The 22,692-nt window shown below is 52.2% G+C and overlaps 1 protein-coding gene across 2 annotated transcripts in view; it reads left to right on the top strand.

Moving 5' to 3' along the window:
* Window positions 1-392: 392 nt before the first annotated feature.
* The window catches only part of PPM1F (protein phosphatase, Mg2+/Mn2+ dependent 1F), a 30,658-nt gene continuing 8,358 nt past the window's right edge, over window positions 393-22,692 (top strand). Inside the window, exons 1-6 of one of the 2 annotated variants that reach the window (XM_036276724.1) lie at window positions 393-442; window positions 6,156-6,402; window positions 11,385-11,530; window positions 18,193-18,395; window positions 18,992-19,180; window positions 21,166-21,309. In XM_036276724.1, coding sequence (XP_036132617.1) covers window positions 6,206-6,402; window positions 11,385-11,530; window positions 18,193-18,395; window positions 18,992-19,180; window positions 21,166-21,309 — 879 coding nt within the window. In that variant the 5' untranslated portion in view covers window positions 393-442; window positions 6,156-6,205. Of the gene's footprint in view, window positions 511-6,155; window positions 6,403-11,384; window positions 11,531-18,192; window positions 18,396-18,991; window positions 19,181-21,165; window positions 21,310-22,692 lie in introns of both variants that reach the window. The other variant, XM_036276725.1, reaches the window with a different exon arrangement.

The following is a 22,692-nucleotide window of genomic DNA, read 5'->3' as shown; positions in this document are numbered from 1 at the left end:
TTGTGGTGATTGTCATAGTGGCAACTGGAAATTTATATAGTCTCTAAACGTATGGTGGCCCAGGCCTCCTCTCCTGATGGATGGCGTGCTGTAGGCAATCTGGGTGTTCACTGCTCTACCACTTAACGGATGTTGACTGCACAAGTTGCTCAATTTCTGGGCGTTGTGAGATGGGGACTGCTTTCCCCCATCTACCCACCCATTCAAGGCTCGAGAGGTGAAGCAAGTCTTCAGTGAGCAGCCAGAATCCAGGAGGGGCCGCTCTGCATCTGAACTGAAAGGACCTTCGTTACGGGTCAGGAGGCCGCCAGGGGGCAGCAAAGGCCCGGCCCCGCCCTCCAGGGGCCCCACTGCGCCTGCGCGACGCCCGCGGCGGCAGGGGACGGGAAGTAGGCGGGGCTGGCCTGAGCAGCTTGCGGGGCGCGAAGCGGCAGAGTGGCAGGTGAGGCCCGCTGAGACCTGGGGGTGAAGAAACCCGGGGTGCGGGACTACGGGGCCGACGGCACTGGGGTGAGGCTCGGGTGGGGGCACTAGTTGTGCGGGGGTGAAATGGGGCGCCGAGGACCAGAGGGGGCGGAGTGGGGGGCTGCGGGGGCAGGGAGGCCGAGATGGAGAGACTCAAAGTGTTAGGGGGCCGAGTGGGGGCCTGAAAAGCAGGAGGAGCTGCTGAGGAACCTGAGACGGGACATTGGGCGGGCTGGGGAGCCAAGGGTGCAGAACTTGGGGCCCTTGGCCGAGTGGGGGTGTGGCCGAGTCAAAGCCAGGTGGAAACGAGGGCCAAAGCAGAGTGGGGTGCTGACGGATGAACCGCCCGCGTTTGCCCGGAGTGCGGCCCCTTTCCGCTCCATCTCACCCCCAAGAGCATTTGGGCTGGGCCCAATGCCAGGACTCCTACCCCAGCAGCTCCTGCATCTTTGTAGGACTGCATCTCTGCCCAAATGCCCCCACCCCATGGCCTTCTGGCACCCCAAATGTATTTAAGGTGTTTTATTTAAAGCCAGTGCTTGGGCTGCAGCATCTTGAGCGGGACTTGTGTGAGATAGAACCTCAGACAAGGAGGCCATGGGCTCCACCACTGCAGTTGTGTGACCTCAGACAAGCCCCTTAACCTCTTCCTGCAATAGGGAAGATTGTAGGGATTTTAATGCAGGGCTGATGGATTCCCCCTCTCCCCCCAGCCTTCCACCCAGCCAGACACATGCCCTGAGTGACACATGTCCTCATGGCAGTCCCTGGGGCAAGTTCTTTGGGTGGAGCTTTGAGGTCCAGCACTCTGAGGTCATCTCCAGCTCACTTCTGGCCTTTATGCTTGTATCCGTCCGGCCTGTTGTCAGATTTCAGTCTTTTCCTCTGGCAACCCAAGTGGAACTGATAAAGGCATCTGAAGGTCCTGTTTGAGTCCAGCCTTGCTTTAGTGACCTTAGATGGGTTGCTCACTGTCCCTGAGCCTATTTCTTCAATCTGCTATGTGACCTAACAGCATTCACTTTCTGCATAGTTGTAAAAGGTAAACAAAAAAATGCCACTTTGAAAGCTGTAAACCTCCACACAAGTTCATTTGTAGAATTCCTTTGAGATATCGCCTGATGCCAACGCTGTCTTGATAAAAACCTTTCTCTGCTGCCCACATGTTCCACAGAGTGTTTTAGCTTCCTCTTAGAAGGTGCCAGACCTTAGGCTGCACATCTCAGCCCACACCATCCACTAGTGGGTGGTGGAAGGAAGCTAGCACCTTCCCTCTGCCATCACACTTGCCGGCTGCCATGCACAAAGGAACACCCGAGAGGACAGGTGGGCTCCCTGACATCAGGGAGCTTACAGTCTAGTGAGAAAGTCAAGCCTGTAAAAAGTGGTGGTTGCACAACAGTGTGACTGTGCTTAATGCCACACAACCGTATACTTAAAAATGGGTAGAATGGTAATTTGTGTGTTATGTATATTTCACCATAAAATGTATAAATGTATATGTACAGGTTTTATATACACATATGTATATAAAGATCTGGGAAGTATTTATATACTCTTCCCAATAGTTATTCAGAAGTAAATAAGATTCTCCATTTGTAGAAAAAAATTTAACAATGAATACAGTACTTTTGTAACAGTTGTGTAGTTTCCCTTTCTAAGGATTGCTGTTTGTTTTCCCCCCACGGGACTTCTGAAGTCAAGCAGGACTCAACAAGTGTTTTGTCCAGACCTAGAAAAATGCTGTTGTACTAATAAGTGTTAGTTGAGCTTATGAGTCAAAACTAGTAAACTTGGGGAAAGTCCATATTTTAAATGGGGACAAAAATGGATGTTTTACAAGTCAGGTGCCAGCAAGTGTTCTAGAACCACAGAAGACAGAGGACTGGACTCCAAAGGTGGTGTGATTTCAGCAGAGCTTGGATTAGAGAGGTCTCGGGGCAAAATGCAATGCTACCCCCCAGCAACGCACAGGAGCATAGAGGTGAGGGGGCACAGAAATGAAAAATGGGGCCACGAGAGAGACCGAATTGGGGCTAGTGACTGATGCAGGATAGGCAGGGTATCTGTTGCAGTTAGGAGTCAGTCATGAACCTTATTGAGGGTCCTTGGGCAAGTTACTTGGCCCTTATGCTGCAACACCCACCAGTATAAAGTGAGGATAGCAGGTTGTTGGAAGGTGAAAAGAGATGATCCAGGAAGAGAACTCAAAGCATTGGTGGCACCTGTGGGGTCCTGGCAGATATTAGCTGTCATTCTGGCCACTCTGGCTGCCCGTTGATGAACAGCGCAGAGGGGTGTCATTCCAGGAGCCAGGTTTTAGCTAGACTGGGAGAGGCAGGTGGTATTTGGAGCTAGGGGCCCAGTATCCTTCCCATATTCACCCCGGTTTTTGGTAACTTATACAAACTCGTGCACAAGTCCCTCTTGAGCTCCTCACCAGCATCCCCAGTTGGGCTATCCCGGCATCAGACTCAGCGTCAGCTCTTCCTGTGCTTCCTGGTCCTGTTGCCTGCTGGCCACTGCATTGTTCCTGAGACCGTGTCTCCTCAGTTGGTCCTGTGAGAGCTCAGGGCCACAGCACTGGCCCCACCCTTCCTGGCACTCCCAGGGCCACCTCTGGGTCCCCCTTTGGGTTAGGAATTCCACACCTCCTCCCCCTTCATGCCTTTATCTCTAGGCCCTGGGCTCCCAAGGGTAGGGATTGTTTTGCTCATATCCATGTGATTCCATCATAGGCGGGACTCTGTTGAAAAAAGGAAGGGCAGGGAAGGAAATTACTCTTATGTTATAAACCATCTGGGCCCCAGAAAACGGAAGCCATCAACACTGTCATACTGGTGCTACCTCACCCCCCCGACACCCTTGGCAAACATGTCCCATTCAGGCTGCTGTCCAGGCCTGTGCCCTGTGTGGTGAGCAGGGCATAGCAAAGACCAGGTCTGCAGTACAGAGAGGAGGGGCCCCGAAACCCCAGGGAAACTGGCCCACTGTAGGGAGGAGGTCCCAGGCACAAAAAACAGTATCCCAAGGCTAGGAGGCTCCTACATTACAAAATGTCCAGCTGCACTACCACCAACAAGTGAGGTCAGAGGTGAAAGGAGCCTTGAACTTTGTGCTTTATACCGTGGGCCAGGGTTCTTAAACTGGGGCCCTCTTGTGCATTCTGGGAGGTCAGTGAGCATGCTGTCCTTTCATTTGGAGCCTGAGATTTCAATGCCAGTGGTGTATTTATTTCTGGGCTCAGCATTTCTCAGCCTGGCCTGGGGCACTCAGCATTGCTTAGGGCAGCTCTGCATCACACATTTCTCTGCTCTAAGCAACAGGAGGCCAGAATGTTTGAACGCAGAGGAGGGGAAAGCAGAGGAGGCCTCTTTCTCTGCCCAAGGGTGTTGAAGCCTGCTGGGAAATTCTTGCTGTCATGTTTTCACTAGCTGACTCATATCTGTGGGCACTGGTGCAGCCTGGCTGGCCTCCTCTGCAGCTGACCCTCACCACCCCACGGGGTCCCCATCTTTCCTGATCTCTCTGTTTCACAGTCTTACCCTGTGAAATGCAGTGGTCTCCCTTCTTTGTTTTATATTCTTGAGCTTTTTACTTGTTTGCCTTTGTAACTTGGGGCTGCATTGTATTCTCTTCTGCTGGCAAGTAAATGGAAGGATAAGAATGAGCTTAAAGGCCCTGGCTGGTTTGGCTCAGCAGTTAGAGCGTTGGCCTGCGGTCCAGAGAGACTTGGGTTTGGTTCCCGCTAAGGGCGCGTACCTGGGTTGCAGTTTGTCCCCGGCCCTGGTTGGTCGTGCAGGTGGCAGCCACTCGATGTGTCCCTTCACGTCGATGTTTCTCTCTCTCTCTCTCCTTCCTCTCTCTCCCTCCCACTGTATCTGTACAAAAAAATGGAAAAATATCCTCGGGTGAGGATTAAAAAAAAAAAAAAAAAAAGAGCTTATGTCTGTCCCCGTGTTCTACCACATGTGGCCCTATTTCTGTGTGTCTACTTTTAAAAATTAACTTTTGCCCTGGCTGGTGTGGCTCACTTGGTTGGAGTTTCGTCCTGTGCACTGAAAGGTATTGGGTTTGATTCCCTTAGTTGGGCACATACAGGAGGCAACCGACTCATGTTTCTCTCTCACATCATGTCTCTCTCTCTCTCTCTCTACCTCCCTTTTCTTGCTCTAAAAATACATTTTAAAAAAAGAAAGAAACAAACACTTTATTTCTCTGGGGGATAAATTTGTGGGATTCATTCTCAAAGACACTTTCCTAGCCTGGATGCTATGGAGAGGAAGAGAGGAAGGGGTGAGAGCGAGGAGCCTGTTAAGAGTGGGTGGTGATAGGAGGTGACTACCCAGGTGTGTGTGTTAGGGATTGGGGCCTGGAGAGGGATTGAAGAAGGGTGGCGGAGTTGGGTGACAGAGGCTAACCCTGAGGGTCAATGAATGGAAGCTCTATGGGACTATTTGGGTCTGGAGGGCTGTGAGTAGGAGTTAGGAGTCTAGCAGACCTTTGGGGTCATTGGGAGGTGTCTGATAGGGACTTTGCTAGCATACAAACTGAGACAGGCAGGCTGGGAAGAAAGGGGCTGGATTTGAGGTAGAGAGGATGGTTCTCAGCCGAGAAAGAGAGGAGCTGGAGTCCCACATTGGGGTTGAGGATGGGGGTGAGTGACAGCTTCTTCCAGATGTGAGAGAAGGGTGAACTTGGGCTCCAGAATCCTTCTCTGACCCCATCATCCATTCTTAGGCAAAGGGCTGCCCTTCCCCAAGCTCAGTATTCCCATCTGTGAAATGGGGTGACTCGTCCTGGTTCCCAGGAGTGTTTGAGATAATGCACAGGGGCTGGCAGCTAGTAAGCCCTCCACCTTCCTAAGGTTGCTGGGAGGAAGAGCTCTTGAGGCTGGAGCTCTCCTGGAACAGAGGGGTCAGTGGCCTATGCTCTCAACAGTGCCTCTCTTCCAGGGGGCCTTAGGAGGCTTGGACTTATTAGGCTTGACCACATCCCATACTCCCCTGACTGTGCTGGGTTAACCCTCTGCTTCCCTCCTGCCCACACCCTGGGGTGCCCCATAGCCGTGGGGGAGCCCTTCCTTGCCCATGTCCCGGTCCATCTCTGAAATAGTCCAGAGCCAACCCTCTCCTGCATGTGGGCCCTGCCACCATTATGTCCATGCTTTTTTCTTCTTTCCTGCAACAGATGACCCTTCTTTTCTCTGTGTGCCACTTCTAGGCTCACAGAGCTACTGCCATCACTTCCTCACCTCCTGGATGCCCAAGCCCTGGGATCAAGTTGAACCCCCTCATCTGCCTCAGTGGCCTGGTCCCATTGTCCCTTTCCTCCCCACCACTGGCCATGCTACCCTTCTCTGCCAGGAATACGCCTGCCTTCAGGACTTCCATGCAATCACTGTTCCTGGCTCCATCTCCTGAAGCTGCTTCTCTAGCCGCCCCCTCTCCGCCTTCATCCTCTCAGATCAGACCAGCCAGCATTGTCCCTCCCACTTACTTGGACCCCCTGAAGTGTGTGTGAAGCTGGGGGGCCCTGCCCTTCTGCCCTGAGCCCCAGGCCTGGCGTGGCACCTGCCGTGTGATGCTTGGGGGTTTGGGAGACCTAGCAGTCAGCACTGTAGGGCCCGAAGACCCACAGCAGGATGCCGAATGCTCCCTGTTTTTACTGACCTTCATGTCTTCCCCTAGAGTGAAGTCTGACTGGAACCCTGGCAGCAGGCCCCCGGGATGCTCTGGGCATGGCCTCTGGAGCCCCAGAGCAGAGCAGCCAGATGGCAGAAGAGATCCCCAGTTTCCTGGATGAGTTTCTCCGTGACTTCCCAGCCCCACTGAGCCCAGAGAGCCCTTTGCCATGGAAGATCCCAGGGACAGTGCTGAGCGAGGAGGAGGTGGAGGGCGAGCTGGCGGAGCTGGCGGTGGGCTTCCTCAGCAGCAGGTAGGCTGTGTACCCACGGGGAGGGGACAGCACAGGGCAGTAGGAAGGGACATGCCACGTGTCACATGCAGACCTTGAACCTGGCATTTACCCCACACATCTGCCTTGTGCAAATTATGTTCCCCATATGAATCCCTGTGACAACACTGTGTTGGTTTCCAAGGGCAGCCTTAACAAGCACCACAGATTGGGTGGCTCAGAGCAATACAAATGTGTTGTCTCAGCTCTGGAGGCTGGAAGTCAGAGATCAGTGTGTCAGCAGGGCCATGTTCTCAAGCAAAGGCCGTCTAAGAGAATCTGTTTCAGACCCTTCTCTTAGCTTTTGGTGTCATCAGTCTTTAGTGTGCCTTGGTCTGGAGACACACCAAACCAGTCTGATTTTTGTTGTCACGTGGCATCTTCCCATGTGTCTCTCTTCACGTGGCGTCTCTCCCTGTCTTCTGTGTGTCTTCTCTTCTAGTAAGGATGCCAGTCCTATTAGATATGGGGCCCACCCTGCTCTAGTATGACTTGCAAAGACCCTAATTCTGAATAAGGTCACATGAATCACTGTAGGTTAGGACTTCAGCATATGATTTTAGGGGACATAATTCAACTTGTGACAGGTGCTAAGCAGTAGGCACTGTTTCTGTCCTGTTTTACAGCTGGGGAGACAGAGGCCAGACGGATTAGGAGACTGGCCAAGGCCTTCATGTTGGGGCAGGGCAGGGCCTGGCTATGTGCCTAGCATGCAGGCCACACTACCCACAGAGAGGTGGTGGTGCTTCCCCCATTTCACAGATGAGGAAGCTGAGACACAGAAAGGGAGCACAACCAGCTTAGCAGATGTCAAGGGAGATATGGGGAGGCCCATGGCGTGTTGGCTGGTGGGCCATGTGGTGCAAACTTTATCCTTCCCTGAGGGTCCACACCTGTAATCCCCAGGCCCTGCATCACCCCTGAATCAGGACATGGTCCTGGTCTCAGTGTGCTTCCTTTGTGGCAGGTCAGCTCCATTCCTCCCCTCCCCCCAGCAGAGCTGCCCACTCTGCGGCATGGGAGCCTGGGTTGTTGAGCACAAAGGCCCCTGCTTGTGGGCCTACTTCTGGGCCACGTTTATCCTAGAATCCCCCATGGTCCTACAGAGCTCAGGAGAAAATGCCCAGTGGCTGTGTTCCTCAGGGGAGCGCGTGTATGGAGGAGTTGCTAGCTTGTCTGGCTTTGAAGAAATATTTTAGAGGCAGGTGGAGCAGAGTGGGCCTGGAACCTGATGGTGCCACATTGTGGGTGCTAGGTGGGTGCTAGAGGTGTGGGAACTGGGAGGGCTCCCAGAGTTCTGCCTCCTTAGGGCCAGGAGCACGAAGGACAGGAGAAGAGGGAGCTGGCCAGGCACAACCGCAACTGTACTCACAGGGGAGAAGGGAAATCAGGGGACTCCAGGCCACAGGGTGTCTTTCCAGCAGCGATAGTGCCTTCTGTGGGTTTCAGGGGTTGTGGGAGGAAAGGCAGATCTGCTGACCAGGGCTTGAGGAGAACAAGAGGACCCAGCACACGGCTGTGCCAAGGATGATGTGTCCATGGGACAGAGAAGAACAAGCTGGGGACCAAGGTGGGAAAGCTGGCCTAGGTGACAGCAGATCCCTGAGTTAGCCGGGCCTCTGGGCAAGGGGCACAGCATCAGAAGAGGGATTTGCCACAGCTTGGGGCCTGGGAGGGGCACCAACTTGAGGGTCAGTTCCCAGGTGGAGGAAGGAGAGGCTCAGAGAAGTGGTATGCAGGGGGGGGTCCAGGACGGTGGGGCGGGGTTTGCTTCACAGCAGTGGAAAAGGTGGGGGGTGAAGAAGAGGGTGGTGGGCAGGAGCAGGTGACTGCCCTCCTGCCCAGAGAGGGGCCTGGGCTAGAGAAGTCAGGAATTGGTCTGCAGTGTCTATGGGGTTCAGAACCTTGAGGGGAGTGAGTTTTAGTTGTGATGGAAGGCAGGTGTCTCAGAGTAAATGTATAGAAAAACAGGACTTGTTTGAAGTGGAATGGGGCGCCTTAAGGCCCTGGCAACAGGTGAGGCTGAGAGGGGCAGGAGGTGGCAGCAGACCCTGGTCTCAGGCGATAAATGGGCACCCTGTTAATTATGACAAAGCAGGGGCCTGAGACTATTAGTGACAAAAGAGACCTCACAGCTCCCTGGCCTGAGGCTGGAGGGGGTGGTGCCAGCCTCTGTGAATCCACCTTAAAGCACCTTAAAATGTAATATTTTAAAGTCATGTTTTCTAGTCACCTTTGTGAATTTATTTTCGTTATTTTTGTCCTTTTCTTGTTTTTTTCTATGTGGATATTCACATGTCGTCCACACTGTGTGTGACTGTCAGGAGCACCCCACGCATGTTCCCATTGGCGGGCTCCTGTTCCTGGAGCTCAAGTGCGTGGGCTCTGGGATGAAGGGGCCCGAGCACATTGGTCCATGGAGTGTTTCAGGTTGTGGATGGTATCTCACGAAAGTGTCTGGAAGTCAGGTCACTGAGCTCAAGGGTGTGATAATTTACATCCTGTCTTTCCCCTTCTTGTTAGCAGTTTTGAGTCACATCTCAGGTCCCCAAGCAGTGTATACCTTACACTATATTATTTATGTGGTTTTTTATCTCTACTACTAAACTGGAAACTCCTTGAAAATCCCGAGGTGGGTGAGACTAGAGCGTTAATTGAGTCCCTGGGCCTCGCATACAGACCTTGTCCTGTTCACAGCGTCTTCTGGCCACTCTGGAGCCCCGACGGATGCGGGGCCTGAGTGCTTTGAGAGTGTATTGTGCTGAACTCCTGCATGAGCGGGAGGGGCATCCAGGAAGCAAGCCTGTGGCCCAAAGCCAGGCATTGTCTGGGTCCCGTTGGCCGGAAGCTCAGTGGCTTCAGCAGTGGGACTTCAGAGAGCCTCCAGGAAGGCACAGCTTGACCTCACCAGGAGCAAGGAGAACAAGCGCCCCTTCTCCCTGGATTGAAAAATGAAAACCCGGTGGTGGGCAGGAAATCCTCAAATAGCAGAGGAACTCATTTCTCATGTCTTGGCTGTTTGTTTTTCAGAGGCAGTTCCAGAGGCTTCTCTCCCTGAGTCAGCCTCTCATTCATCCCAGTAGATTTCTAAGACCATCTATAGATACCACAGATACCTAGCCTTAAAGGGATGTGACCCATCCGCCAGGCTGTTGGGAGGTCCTTGACCTCAGGGTCAAGTTCACTGTGTCAACCCAGCAGAGAATCACAGGCCGCCCACCCTGGGCCTTGGTCCCCAGCCCTCGGGGAAAGGCACAGGGTGGTGAACACACATCCTGTATCCTGCAAGGGGCTACCACTGGTGGGAAGGCAGATTCTGGGGTCAGAATATGTTCTTAAGGCTGTGGGGTACCAGGGGTAGCTATCCCTATGCCTGGGGGAGCCAGGAAGGGCTTCCCAGGAACATGGTGTGGAAGCTGGCCCCAAGGCTGGAGGCTGGGCAGGCAGGCAGGAGAGTCCATGGAAAAGTGCACCTGTAGCAGAATTTCCGATAGTCCTTCCCTACTGGCTTCACGCTCTCCATCCCCATGACTTCCTCAGAGCTGCCACTTGTCCCTCTCCTGTGCACAAAGTTCCATTTCCTCCCTCCATTTGCTTTCCCACTCCTGCCCATGCCGACCCCCCCGTTCTGTTCTGGGTGGCCTGGCTGTGACCTTCAAAGTGCTCAACCAAGTCTTGCTTCCCAGAATTGTTCCTCCACAGCCTTAGGTGTCCACCTTTCCAGCTGTTCCCGTCCCTCCAGCTGCTCTCTGCCCAGGCGAGCTCCTTCAGGCTGTAGCCTTCACCCCCGTTCATTTAGCGGCCCCATCTCCAGTCCAGACCACATGCCCATCGGCCCTAGGCCTCTTGACCTCAGCTGAACCTGAGACTCACTGTGGACGTGGAAGCTGTGTGGTCCCCTGCCCAGTGCCTGCTCTGTTCTCTCCCATCCACCACCAGGCCCTGCTCAGCTGGAGTCTTGGACTCTGCAGAATTTACCCTTCAGTCCACCCTGAATGGAAAGGCCAGAGAGAAGCCTATCCCACCATGTCACATCCCTCTTCAAAACACACCAAGGTCATGGCTCCCCATTTCCCTGACACCTGCCTCCTTACCCCCAACATCCCCTTGTACCAACTACTCTGATGGGCCACAGACCCTGTGGGCCATGCACAGCCCAGCCTTCTAAGCACAGCCCAAGGGTCCCATGCTCCCTAGATTTGTTTCCTGGGGTGGCCATAAACAACAGAAATGTATTGTCTCAGAGTTCTGGACACTGGAAGTCTAAGAGGAAGGTGTCAGCATGACTGGTTCCTTTTGGTGGTTATTGGCCACCCCTGGCTTGTAGGTTCATCATTCCGGTGTCTGACTTCATCCTCATAGCAGAGAGGGGGAGAGAGAGAGAGAAAGAGAGTCCGAATTTCCTTTTTTGATAAGGAAAATCAGTGTTATTGGATTGGGCTCATCCTACTCCAGGGTGACCTCATCTTAACCCTTTATATCTGCAACTAGCCTATTTCAAAACAAGATCACATTCTGAGGTACTGGGGATTAGAATTTCAACATAGGAATTTTGAGGGACACGATTCAACCCATAAGCTCCCTAACACCCAGAGATCTCCAGCTGGCATTGGAGACCAGGCACCTGTCATCAGACTGGCATTGGACAGTTTGTCTAGCCTGGCCACAGAGGCCAGTGGACACAGTTCACAAATCTGTGCTACCCCCACCTCACCAGTCCCAACCCACGTCTGGAGCAGCACAGGCCTCAGTGAATGGTGTCATGTGGACATCAGCTCCCCAAGGATCAGAGGCTGATCTTGTTGTGGCCCCATGTTGGGGTGCAAGTGGTCATTAATGCCTCCAGAGGGGCCTCCCTGGGAGGAGGGGGCCCTGAGGTCTCCCCCTGGAGGGTTCAGGCAGGGACTGGGCTGTTGGCTTCTGCCGAGGAGCCGGCCCCAGTTCACTTCTCATTCCCATCCCAGGAATGCTCCGCCACCACTTGCTTCATCTCTGGCCCATGAAACAGTTTCCCAGCTGCTGCAGACAGACCTTTCTGAATTCAGGAAGTTGCCCAGGCAGGAAGAGGAAGACAACGAGGAAGCAGAGGAGGAGAAGGCTCCTGTGACCCGTGAGTTCTCCTCTTTCTTGGGACCCCAGGCTTAACAGGCAACGGACTTGGCATCCAGACAAAGGGCAGCCTGCTGGCTAGCACCAGTGTGGGAGAAAGCAGGGCTCACCTGACTCCCATCTCCTTTCACATTTTGCTGGTGGAAAGATGGTTGCAGCAGCACATGTGAGAAACTTGAAGGGGCAACAGGATCAAGATGCAGATAAAGCACTCACAGCCTGAAGTCAGCAGGGGGAGCCAACAGCTGTTCATGCCTTCAGAACGGCCAGGGGATGCATAATGTGTGGCCTGTTTTACGTGGGAGGACACCAGGTCCTGACTCTTGGTCACACTTCTGCTCTTCTGCCTCTGCCAACATTGCCCCATGGTGAAGTGGGAGTTGGGAGGGTGATTTGGGAGTGGGTTTCCAGAGGCAGCCTTGATGTCCAGCTGGTAGAAAATGTCAGAGCTTGACCCATGGCCTGGCCTGACCCAACCCCATCAGGCTCATTGGGTTTCCATGAGAGCTTGGGGAAGCAGCCTGCTCCTAGGACAGTGGTTAGTGGGGCAATCCCGAGCCATGTAGTAAGAGGGACCCAGAAACAGGGAGTGAGCCTTATCTTAAAAAGGCAGGGCTCCCCTGGCTGACGTGGCTCACTGGTTGAGCATCCCCCCATGCACCAAGAGGTCACCAGTTTGATTCCCAGTCAGGGCACATGCCCAGGTTGTGGGCCCGATCCTCAGTGGGGGGCATTTAGGAGGCGGACACTTGATATTCTCTCTCATCGATGTTTCTCTCTCTCTCTCCCTCTCCCCTCCACTCTCTAAAATTAATAAAGAAAAAAAAAGCCCTGGCCAGTTTTGTTCAGCGGTTAGAGTGTTGGCCTGCGGTCCAGAGAGACCTGGGTTCGGTTCCCACTAAGGGCACATACCTCGGTTGCAGTTTGTCCCCGGTCCTAATTGAGCCTTGCGGTGGCAACCACTTGATGTGTCCCTTTCACGTCAATGTTTCTCTCTCTCCCTCCCACTCTATCTGAACAAAAAACGAAGAAATGTCCCCAGGTAAGGATTTAAAAAAAAAAAAAAGAATAAAGAAAGAAAAAAAGGCAGGGCTGCTCTTACTTTATATGCCTTCCTTCCACTTTCCTAGTCATTCCTTTCTATTGTATTTCACCAAAGTGTCAGTTCATGTCGGACGAGAACTGCAGCAAGCCAGGGTTGCTCTCTATGGCCTGTGGCGGAGTGTGCGGGGGGCCCCGGCTGGGCGCCAGCTTTCAGTCACTCCACTCTCTGGTGAAAGGTGCTGCTCAGGCTGCAGGCAGGGCTGAAGGCCAGTTGGGATGCAGAAGACAGAGTGGGTCCTGGGGTAGTGGGAGCCTCTGCAGATTCCCCTTCCTTTGCCATTTCTTTTTGTTTTCTTTTCTTTTAATCCTCACCCAAGGATATTTTTCTATTTATCTTCAAAGTGGGAGATAGAGGGAGAGAGAGAGAAACATTGATGTGAGAGAGACATATCGACTGGTTGCCTCTTGCACAACCCCGACCAGAACTGGGGATGAACCTCAACCAAAGTCCATGCCCTTGACCAGAATCGAACCCATGACTCATTGGTCTGTGGGCCAACACTTTAACTGCTGAGCCAAACCAGCCAGGGCCTTTCTTTTGCCATTTTTTTTTTATCCTCACCCGAGGACATTTTTGCATTTATCTTCATATAGAGTGGGAGGGAGAGAAGGGGGAAGAGAGAAAGAAACCTCGATGTCAGAGAGACACATTGAGTGGCTGCCACCCACATGACCCCAACCGGGGCCAGGGACAAACCGCAAACAAGGTACGTGCCCTTAGCGCGAAGCAAACCTGGGACTCTCTTGTCCATAGGCCGACGCTGAACCAAACCAGCCAGGGTTCTTTTGCCATTTCTTATCTGACTGTGTTACTTTATTATTTTTTTAATTGGTAGATCACTCTGTGTAAGTTTAAGGTGTCAATTTGGCATACCTTCAAGATACTGGGGACTCGTTTGAAGGCCACTGCTATAAAGCAAGTCATAATCTTTTTGCTGGTGGTGGTGGGGTCTTGCCTTCAGTTTATAAAAAATGTAACATCTGTCAAGCACAATAAAGCAAAGCATAATAAAACAAGGTATGCCTGTATTATGTGACCATCTCTGCATTAGTGGGAGCATTGAAGGCGAAGCCAGGAACAGGTCAGTAAAAGAGAAGGAAAACACACAGCCTGTTCCTGCACTAGGTGCTGGGCCCTTCTGTCCAGGTCCCCTACCCTTTTCCTAGGCTCCCTGCTCTCATTTCATCCCAGCACAAGCTTCTCTCCCTGCTTCCGTGAAAGACAGCAGCTCAGTGACAGGCAGCCATTGTCCTCTGCAAAGCCTGCAAATTTATTGCCCCACAGCTCTGCCTGCCCTCATCCTGGCAGGAAATCAGTGCCACCTGCTGGAGGGGAAGGAGCAGTGTGGCAGTGTGGTCTTGTTCCTCCACTTGGGGCCTCCTGCCCCTGCCCCCCATGCAGGCCTGGTCTCACTGGGATCAGCTGTCCCTGTTGTGGGAGTGGAACTTAGTTAAAGTCGTATCAGTGGGTGTTATGAGACTCATCACCCAAGGGCAGAGATGTGACTAAGACCTCTGTATGAGGTCAGGTGGAACCACCTGACCCCTTCTCAGTGACAGTTCCCTTATGTACCAGGAAAACAGGCATATCCTGTGAGTAGCATCAGGAGTGAGTGGGCCAGGTGATGCTCCCCGTAGCTTATCATTCCCATTGGTAATTGCCCTTTGCTGGAGCCAAGATTCAAGTTTAAACATGTTGATGAAAACAGTAGCGTGGCCTTAGACGAGAGAATAAACGGTGCTCTGTGCCTCCCTGGATATTTCAGACCTGATAAAACCCAGTTCTCAACAAATGCCTGAATGGCCACCAAGTTCTGGGTGTGGTGGCAGCAGCCAGTTCTAGACACCCCTGATGTGTGGATTTCCTTGGATGTATCTTCCCCAAGGCTTCCTGCACTTGCAGACCCGCCCTGCCTCCCCTGGCCTTGACCCTTCTTTTCTTCTGCAGCCACTGCCTTTGGGCACAAGCTTTTTCTTCTCCAGCTCCCCAAATCCTTCAAGTGTGGTTTGTGTCACAGCTGAGTCTGCCGTTTCCAACTCCTTGCCCTGGGGCCACCCTCATAAGTGACCAGCCCTGACTCAGCTGTACCTGCTACCAGCGTCTGGGCCAGCAGGGGCCCCAGGAGGGTTTGTGCATCAGAATGAACTCAGTCTCTGAGGTGCAGCACCTGAGGTTTCCTGTGGTCTTGTTCCTTGTTAATCTTTTCTTTAGAGCTAGGTTTGGGTATGATTTTAGTTTTTCTTTTAAAATCTGTGTTGTAGACATTACCTGTTGCTGCATAACATTGCCCCAAAATGTAGAGGCTTAAAACATTAAACATTTAGCTCTGGACAGTTTGGCACAGCCGTTAGAGCATCAGCCTGTGGACAGAAGAGTCGCGGGTTCCATTCTGGTCGAGGACACGTACCTGGGTTGCAGTTTGGTCCCTGGCCTCGGTTGGGGTCACGCGGGAGGCAGCCAATTGATGTGTCTCTCTTGCATCAATGTTTTCTCTCTTTCCCCCTCCCACTCTATCTGAAGATAAATGGAAAAGTTTCCTCTGGTGCCCTGGCTGGTTTGGCTCAGCGGTTAGAGCGTCAGCCGGCGGTCCAGAGAGACCCGGGTTTGGTTCCTGCTAAGGGCATGTACCTTGGTTGCAGTTTGTCCCCGGCCCTGGTTGGGTCGTGTGGGTGGCAACCACTCAATGTGTCTCTTTCATGTCGATGTTTCTCTCCCTCTCTCTCCCCCCCCCCACTCTATCTGAACAAAATATGGAAAAATGTCCTTGGGTGAGGATTGAAAAAAAAAAAAAGTGTCCTCGGGTGAGGATAAAAAAAAGAAGAAATAAATAAATTAAAAAAACATTTATTTTCCCACAGTTTTCTGTGGGTTTGGAATTTGGGAGCAACTGAGCTGGTGGCTCTTGCCCAGGGTCTTTCATGAGGTCAGATAAAGGCAAGTGGGGGCAGAGGCTCCACTTCCAAAATGGTTCAGTCACACGGCTGTTGGCAGGAGACCTCAGTTCCATACCACGTGGACTCTCTGCAGAGCTTCTTGAGCATCCTCATGACATGGCAGCTGGCTTCCCTCAGAGCCAGCGATTCACAAGGGAGACAGAGAGAGAGAGAGACAGTGAGAAAGACAGGACATGCAAGGTGGAAGCCACAGTGCCTCTTAGGACCTATTATCTGAAGTCACTCATGGTCACTTCGGTTTTATTCACCAGAAGCAAGTCACTAAGTTACACGCTCAAGAGAAGGAAATTGAATTCCCTCTTGAAGGGAACAGTATCAAATAATTTATGGACTTTTTTGTGTTTTAATCCTCACCTGAGGATATTTTTCTATGTATCTTCAGATAGAGTGGGAGAGAAGGAAAGAGAGGGAGAGAAAGAGAGACATTGATGTGAGAGAGACACATCAACTGGCCGCCTCCTGCACGACCCCAACCAGAGCCAGGACGAACCACAACCAAGGTATGTGCCCTTGACCGGGATCGAGCCCATGACTCTTCTGTCCACGGGCCAATGCTCTAACCACTGAGCAAAATCGGCCAGGAATATAGATGTGTTTTTACTTATTTTTAAATATGTTTTTATTGATTTTTTTTTTTTCCCCAAGGGAGAGAGAGATAGAAACATTGATATGAGAAACATCGATTGGTTGCCTCCTGCACGCCCCCCACTGGGGATCGAGCCCGCAACCTGGGCATGTGCCCTGAAAAGGCATCGAACCGGGACCTCTCAGTCCATGGGACAATGCTCAGTCCATTGAGCCACACCAGCCAGGCTATAGACGTATTTTTAAAACCATCATCTGGGGCCAACACTTGTAAAGGCAAATTGGGAAAGCACTAAAACAAAGTGTACTTAAGAAGAAACATCACTCGTAAACCACCACCTGCAGACAGCCACTGCTGACATTGTGGTTGCCTTTCCTGCCGTTTATTTTCTAGGTCCAGGTGATTGAAGACTTTTCCATGTACTCGTAATTAAACTGTAGTGGAATTTTCTATCCTCTTTTCACGACATGGTTTCTTAATATAATTGTTTTTCTTTAATATGCTTACAAACTCTGTAAAAGCCCATTTTTGTTTTAGCCTTTAGTTTTTTTAATTAAATTTTATTTGAGAGAACCATAGCCTTATGTGCTGTTATAAGAAATAACACATCAGGCCCTAGCTGATTTTGCTCAGCGTTAGAGCGTCGGCCTGTGGACCAGAGAGGTCTGGGTTCCATTCCTGCTAAGGGCACGTACCTCGGTTGTAGTTTGTCCCCACCCTGGTGGGGTTTGTGTGGGTGGCAACCAGTCGATGTGTCTCTCTCACATCCATGTTTCTCTCTCTCTTCCCCCCACTCTATCTGAAGATAAATGCAAAAATGTCCACAGGTGAGGATAAAAAGAAGAAGAAATAACACATCAGGATCCCAGGCATCCTTTACCCAGTTCCCCCCAATGGTAACGTCCTACAAAACTATACTGAAATATCATGGCATAGTGAAACTACTGAACAGTTTCATCCCACAAGATTTCCTCATGTTCTCATGGCCACCCTAACACCCCCACAAGCCCTGACAACCACTAATCTTCTCTAGTTCCATAATTTTGTTATTTCAAGAATGCATATAAATGGAATCACACAGTATATAATTTTGGGGGATTGGCTTTTCTCATTCACCATAATTCCCTGGAGATTCATCCAGGTTTGTCTTCAGATAGAATGGGTGGGAGAGAGAGAGAGACATTGATGTGAGAGAGACACATCGATTGGTTGCTTCCTGCACGACCCTGACCAGGGCCACAACTGAGGTACATGCCCTTGACCAGAATTGAACCCATGACTCTTTGGTCTGCAGGCCGATGCTCTAACCACTGAACAAAACCGGCCAGGGCAAGAATAATTTTTTTTCTTCACCTGAGGACATTTTTTCATTTTTTGCTCAGATAGAGTGGGAGGGAGAGAGAGGAAGAGAGAGAGAGAGAAACATCGATATGAAAGAGACACATCGAGTGGCTGCCACCCGCACGACCAACCAGGGCCGGGGACAAATCGCAACCGAGGTACATGCCCTTACCGGGAACTGAACCCAGGTCTCTCTGGACTGCAGGTCGACACTCTAACTGCTGAGCCAAACCGGCCAGGGCAAGAATAATTTTTAATAGTAGCTTAATTCTTTGTTAACAGAATAGACCATAATTTACTCTGTCATGGATATGTATTGTTTACAATTAATGCAAAATTATAAGTGATTCTGTTCTTTGTCCTTAAGTCATCTGTGCATTTCCTGCTGTTTCCTTGGGGTGGGCTCCACGAGTGGAGGTATTCCACCGGAGGGCAGGAGGCTCTTAGTGCCTCTTGCCAAGCCAGGCACTTCTCACTGCTGATAACACAGCTTGCCATGCATAGTTTATTAGGCTGCTGTGCCTGGGGGGTGTTGGGCAGGAGGGGCCTGTGCAGGCCTGTGATGGAGTTGTCTGGAGAGCTACAGATGCCACAGGAAGGGGGAGCAGGGAGAGCAAGCGGAGTGCCAGCTGGCCTGCGCTGTTGCTTCCCTAAAAGCCCTCCATCTTGCACAACAGTGCTGGATGCCGGTGGCCTGGCGCGGAGTTTCTTCAACCAGCTCTGGGAAGTATGCAGCCAGTGGCAGAAGCAGGTGCCCTTGACTGCCCAGGTTCCGCAGCAGCAGTGGCTGGTCTCCATTCATGCCATCCGGAACACTCGTCGCAGGATGGAGGACCGGCACGTGTGCCTTCCTGCCTTCAACCAGCTCTTCGGCCTGTCCGTGAGTGCGCCACCTGCTGGGCCTTAGGACAGCACATGAGGCCAGTGTCTCAGTTAGGATAGCCTAGGAGGGCGTGCATATGGGGTGGGAAACCACTCAGTGCTGAGCAGAGCTTCTAGCCAGAGCCGAGGCAGGGGTGATGCCTACAGCTTCCCTCCAAAGGCCAAGGTGCTAGACATATCCAAGCTCTTTCAGGGGGTCTGGGAGGCCCAGGTCATTATCCTGGCACTTCTGGGCTCACACAGCCACTAGCCACTTTGCTTTCCCAGCTGAGGGACTGAGGCTTTTCCCAGATCTATTATAAGTGTAAGCCCCAGACACCAAGTTCACCTGGACTCATGGTTGCTGAGCCGTACACTGTCTCAAGCACTGGGAGCCACCCAGTACATCTTGCCTCATCTTTGGTTCCCAGCAGCCCAGTGCAGAAGATGGACCTGAGGCTCTGGAGGGTTGTCTGATGGCGAAGGCCATGCTGATTCTTCCAGACCCCCTCCTGACCCTTCTAGTCAGTCCCTGATGAGAGCCTCTGGCTGGGTCACAGCCTCGGTCAGGCATGAGGCCAGCAGGGCGGTGACTCCCACTGCATTGCCCACCAGGACCCCGTGAACCGTGCCTACTTTGCAGTGTTTGATGGTCATGGAGGAGTGGATGCCGCGAGGTACGCTGCTGTGCACGTACACGCCAACGCTGCTCGCCAGCCGGAGCTGCCCGTAGACCCCGAGAGAGCCCTCAGGGAAGCTTTCTGGCGCACCGATGAGATGTTCCTCTGGAAAGCCAAGCGAGAGGTGAGAACAGGTGGACCGACCTCCTGTGCAGTGTGGGGGCTAGTAGCCATTAGCATCGGAGAGCCCCAGCTCTGCAGAGGGGTAGAAATCAAAGTGCTTGGTGGTGCTGGAAAGTCCTTACTAAATGCTACTGGCAGTCATGTCATTTCATTCTTCTAGCCAAGGGGGCTTGTTTTTCATTTGCGTAGAAGTCACGTAAAGCTTGCTGCTGGTCCAGCCTGGCCCTGCTGCAATGTGGACCTGCCCCACTGCAGAGGGTTTGTAGGCTTCACGGGGAAGACAGACTGGCTGTGTTAAGATGTGTCCGGGATTTTGTTTTAATAAAGCACGGTAAGCCCTGGCCGGTTTGGCTCAGCGGTTAGAGCGTTGGCCTGTGGTCCGGAGAGACCCGGGTTCGGTTCCCGTTACAGGTACGTACTTCAGTTGCAGTTTGTCCCCGGCCCTGGTTGGGTTGTGCGGGTGGCAACCACTCGATGTGTCACTTTCACGTCGATGTTTCTCTTTCTCTCTCTCTCTCTCCCCCTCCCACTCTATCTGAACAAAATATCGAAAAATGTCCTCCGGAGAGGATTAAAAAATAATAATAAAAATAAATAAATAAATAAAGCACAGTAAAATTACTGACAGGCAACTGTCCTGAAAGAGGAGTTTATTACTTAGAGGAGTTCATTGCTTACAGTTCCCAAGAGGAGACGCCATGCCACACGGTGCCACACGGGAAGCACCATGTGGGTCAGGAGGCAGAGGGAGAGAGGAAAGCATGGCCAGAGCCTTCGTTTTGTGGCCTCTGCAGGAAGGCAGGTGTGAAGCAGGGCCAGCAGTCACAGCGAGCTCAGGATTGGGTAGTTGGAATCACTTCTACAGGCTCTGGGCTACAGGGGTAGTCCCCAGCCATTCGGGCCAGGGGGACATTGGCCCAGCGTGAGATACAAAGGAGGTGGTTGAAGACATGGTGGTTGATGACCTGCTGGCTTGTGCATGAAACGTGCGCTGGGGGAGACATTAGCTATCTTTAGGAATCAGCTGGCCTGTGGGGTAGGGGGCATTCTCTCTAGGATTAGCAAGGCTCCTGATTTGTCAAAGCATAAAATACACAAAACAAAACTCATGATTAGTACACAGCCGCTCTTCCCCTTGTGCTTCTGGGCAGGGTCTCAGCAGGAGGTGGTGTCCGCTGGGAGTGTTCTTTCCTCGGGAGTTAGGGCCACACGGAGATGAGGCATCTGTTTCTAAAGAAAGAATGCCCCCACCCCCACCCCCAACCCCTATTTTAGACATCGGGAAACAGGCCCAGTTGACATGGCTGGTGAGGAGATGTGGGGTGGGGGCTGTACCAGCATCAGATGCCCTGAGCATAGAACGGAAATCAGCAAAGCTGGACTTAACAAAAAACTGAAAGGCATCTAAAATGGTGAGGTAGGAACCAGTGAAAAGCTGACATGCCTCAGCCCTCCTGGCCACTGTCACCCCTAGGAGGTAAGAAACGTCTCCCAGCTCACGGCTGTCTCTCAGAGTTGAGAAAGGATTCTCTGAAGCAGGTGTTTAGTTCAGTTTATTATTTTTAAACATCTTTATTGAAATATAATTGACATAATTAATTACACATATTTGAAGTTCTTGATTTGATAGTTTTTGACATATGCCTACACCTGTGAAACCCTCATGATAACGGACGTATCCATCAACCCCAGTTTTTTCCTGCCCTGTTGTCCTGCCCTCCTTCCCACCTGCTCCCCACTCCTCTGGTTTCTGACACGACAGACAATACTTTGCATTTTCCAGAGTTTGATGTCAATAAGATCACACAGGACGTGCTCTCCTTCCACATATCTAATCTGTGGCCTTCACGGTGCCCGTCATGCATTGGCAGCCCTTGGCCCTCTCTGACCGAGCACTCTTCCAGCAGTTCTTCAGTCTGGACCACATGTGCCAGCGGGGCAGGTGCCTGGCCCGCCCTCATCCCGCTTGGCCTTTTCTTCCCACAGCGGCTGCAGAGCGGAACCACAGGCGTGTGTGCGCTCATCACAGGAAAGACCTTGCACATCGCCTGGCTCGGGGACTCCCAGGTCATCCTGGTACAGCAGGGACAGGTGGTGAAGCTGATGGAGCCGCATAAACCTGAGCGACAGGTAAGGGGCTTTCTCCAAACACACCTGAGACATCCCTGGCCCCATTGTACTGGGCCTGTCAGGGAAGCAGATGGTCAGGCAGCCCTGGCCAGGCATTGCTGGGGCAAATGGGAAGTAAAAGGGACCTTGAACCATCTTCCCAGGAACCCTCTGGCGTTCCTCCACAGGGTGAGCTCCCTACCTGACTCCAGTGGCCAGGTGTCCTCAAAGTTTGGGACATTAATAGCCAGTAGTCCCAAGTGAACCCCTCCTGTCACAGCAACATGGAACCCAGAGCTGCAGGGAGAGCTGCAGGCAGCCTAGTACATGGAGTCAGCACGCAGGGTCTTGTGCACGCAGGCCAGGAGCCATTCATCTGGGCTCTGGGGAAGGAGGGCAGGGAGGAGGTGATGCTGGGCTGGAAGGAACCGGGCTTGGGGCTTCAGTAGGCAGACGCTACGTGGAGACCTGAGGTCACTCACCCACCTGCGCCTCAGGGTTCTCACCTGCAAGCGAGGATGACATATTTTTACTCAGACCATATCTCACAGAAGTGTCCGTTCTATCTTGGGCGGAGGGAGAGTGAGAGTTTGCCTGGAGTGGGGGTGCCTGTAGACTCCCATGCTCTGCGCCGGCTCTTTCACCTACCTGTGCGTCTGGTGGGTGTCAGCACAGAGGTACGCCCACCCTCTCCTAGGGCTGGTGGAGTTCCACTCATTTCCGTCTCTTCTCGATAGACATTGAGATTTTCTTTTCAGTCTTTTGGTACTAGAAACAAGGCAGCCATAAATAACTTAGTACAGCATTTCCTTGTTCAGGGTCAGGGACATCTGCAGGGCACATTCCCAGAAGTGCAATAGCTGGGCCAGAGTGTACAGATTTGCCAAACTGCCCCCTCAGGCTGTGTGGGGTCCTGCTGCCTGAGAGGTGAGAAGGGCTTTGTTTATCTTGCATTTCTGTTAAGGAGCCAGCTTGAGCATCTTTTCAAACACTGAAGATCATTTATGTTACCTTTCCTGAGAGCCCTCAGTTCCTGTCCTTTGCCCATTTTTTTTGTCCTGAACTGTTGCTCTTTTTCCTAACCATCGGTGGACACCTTGTTGTATACATTAGGGAGAGTAGTTCCCTGTCTGTGCCACAATCTGAAAATTCTGCCTTTTTTTTTTTTTTAAATCCTCACCCCAGGATATTTTTCCATTGATTTTCCAATAGAGAGGGAGGGAGGGAGGGAGGAAGGGAGGCAGAGAGAGACAGAGAGAGACATCGATGTGAGAGAGGCACATCGACTGGCTGCCTCCTGCATGACCCTGACCAGGGCTGAGGACTGAACCACATCCGAGGTACGTGCCCATGACCAGAATTGAACCCGCTGATTCTTTGGTCCGCGGGCTGAGGCTGTAACCA

This window comes from Molossus molossus, unplaced genomic scaffold (assembly GCF_014108415.1).
Source record: "Molossus molossus isolate mMolMol1 unplaced genomic scaffold, mMolMol1.p scaffold_m16_p_22, whole genome shotgun sequence".
In the NCBI taxonomy this organism is placed as follows: Eukaryota; Metazoa; Chordata; class Mammalia; order Chiroptera; family Molossidae; genus Molossus; species Molossus molossus.
This window is presented reverse-complemented; position numbering and strand designations above follow the sequence as displayed.